The following is a 1202-nucleotide window of genomic DNA, read 5'->3' as shown; positions in this document are numbered from 1 at the left end:
TCTTCATCATCATCATTTTCATCTTCATCATCTTCATCACCACCATCACCATCATCATCATCATCATCACCACCACTATCATCTTCATCATCATCACCACCATCATCTTCCTCATCACCACCGGTCTGGACCTGGCAGGACACTTCTGGGACCTCCGTGTGGAAACAGGTCAGAAGATGCCAGCAGGCTCTGAGGCGACAGCTGTAATCCCCACTATCATCATTAACATTATCACCATCATCCTCAGAGCTCCTCCTCCTCCTCCTCACCATGGCGGATGGTTTGTCGGAGCTCCAGCAGGGAGCAGAAGGACAGAGAAGAGACGCGAGGCCTCCCCCAGCTCTCCTCCTGCAGCCCCTCCTCAGACTGGATCCATCGAGCCGTCTCCCTCCACTGCAGCTCCTGGTTCCTGTCAATCACCAGCTCCTTCAGCTCCACAAACACCTGCAGAACAGACGATGAAGATCAGTTCATGTTCAGGTCATCAGAACCAGAACCAGAACAAAGTTCAGTTAGAATCAGAGGAAACTAAATTAATCTGTCTTCATCTAAATTACATCAGAAATCAGGATAACTCGTCTTCATCAAACAAACTAAGACAAGAAAATCTGCAATAAACCTGCAGCAGTACCTGGTTCTGATGAGTCATCAAGTCCAAACCCACCATCTTGATCCTGCAGACCACAACCAACTGAGCTGAGACAAACCCTGAGTCTCCACTTTACCTGCCCCACCTGTCTAACTCCACCTGTTGGGCCACCTGGATTAACCTGCCCACTCTCTCAGCTCGTCTTTCAGTCATCTCGTTAGCTTCACACAATCTGAAACCCCATCTGGCCCAGTTCACACCAAGCCAAACTTTACTCAAACCCGTTTCAGCCAACAAGTAGTTCAGTAGTCCTGTAGATACGGCCTGGGTCAGTTTCCCCTCTGAGTGGAGTTCAGGTTCATCATTAATAACAAACATCTGGATCGGAATGAAAAACGGACTTTACAACAATAGTAAAGCAGCAACAGTTCTTCCTTAAACTTATTTCCTGTCAGAAAGAAAATTGTCATTTTACAGATCAGTAGGTAATAACACTGATCTGGTTTTTCTAAAATGATTCGAATCGAACCTCAAGTCAACAAAAACACCCAGCAGGTTCCACCGAGTCGTTATTTATTTGAGCTGTGAGTGAAAAACTGATCCTCAGCAGGTT

At 46.5% G+C, this 1202-nt stretch overlaps 1 protein-coding gene across 2 annotated transcripts in view; it reads right to left on the bottom strand.

Moving 5' to 3' along the window:
- LOC108228685 (anion exchange protein 2) overlaps positions 1-444 on the bottom strand; it is a gene marked incomplete at its 5' end in the record, with an annotated part of 8853 nt that extends 8409 nt beyond the window's left edge. For both annotated transcript variants that reach the window (XM_017404280.3, XM_025003305.1), the window contains 1 exon segment: positions 270-444. In XM_017404280.3, the coding sequence (XP_017259769.2) occupies positions 270-444 (175 nt within the window).
- Positions 445-1202: the final 758 nt, after the last annotated feature.

This window comes from Kryptolebias marmoratus, unplaced genomic scaffold, assembly GCF_001649575.2.
Source record: "Kryptolebias marmoratus isolate JLee-2015 unplaced genomic scaffold, ASM164957v2 Scaffold115, whole genome shotgun sequence".
Lineage (NCBI taxonomy): Eukaryota > Metazoa > Chordata > Actinopteri > Cyprinodontiformes > Rivulidae > Kryptolebias > Kryptolebias marmoratus.
Note: the sequence above shows the minus strand (reverse complement) of the source record. Positions and strands in the feature narration are given on the sequence as shown.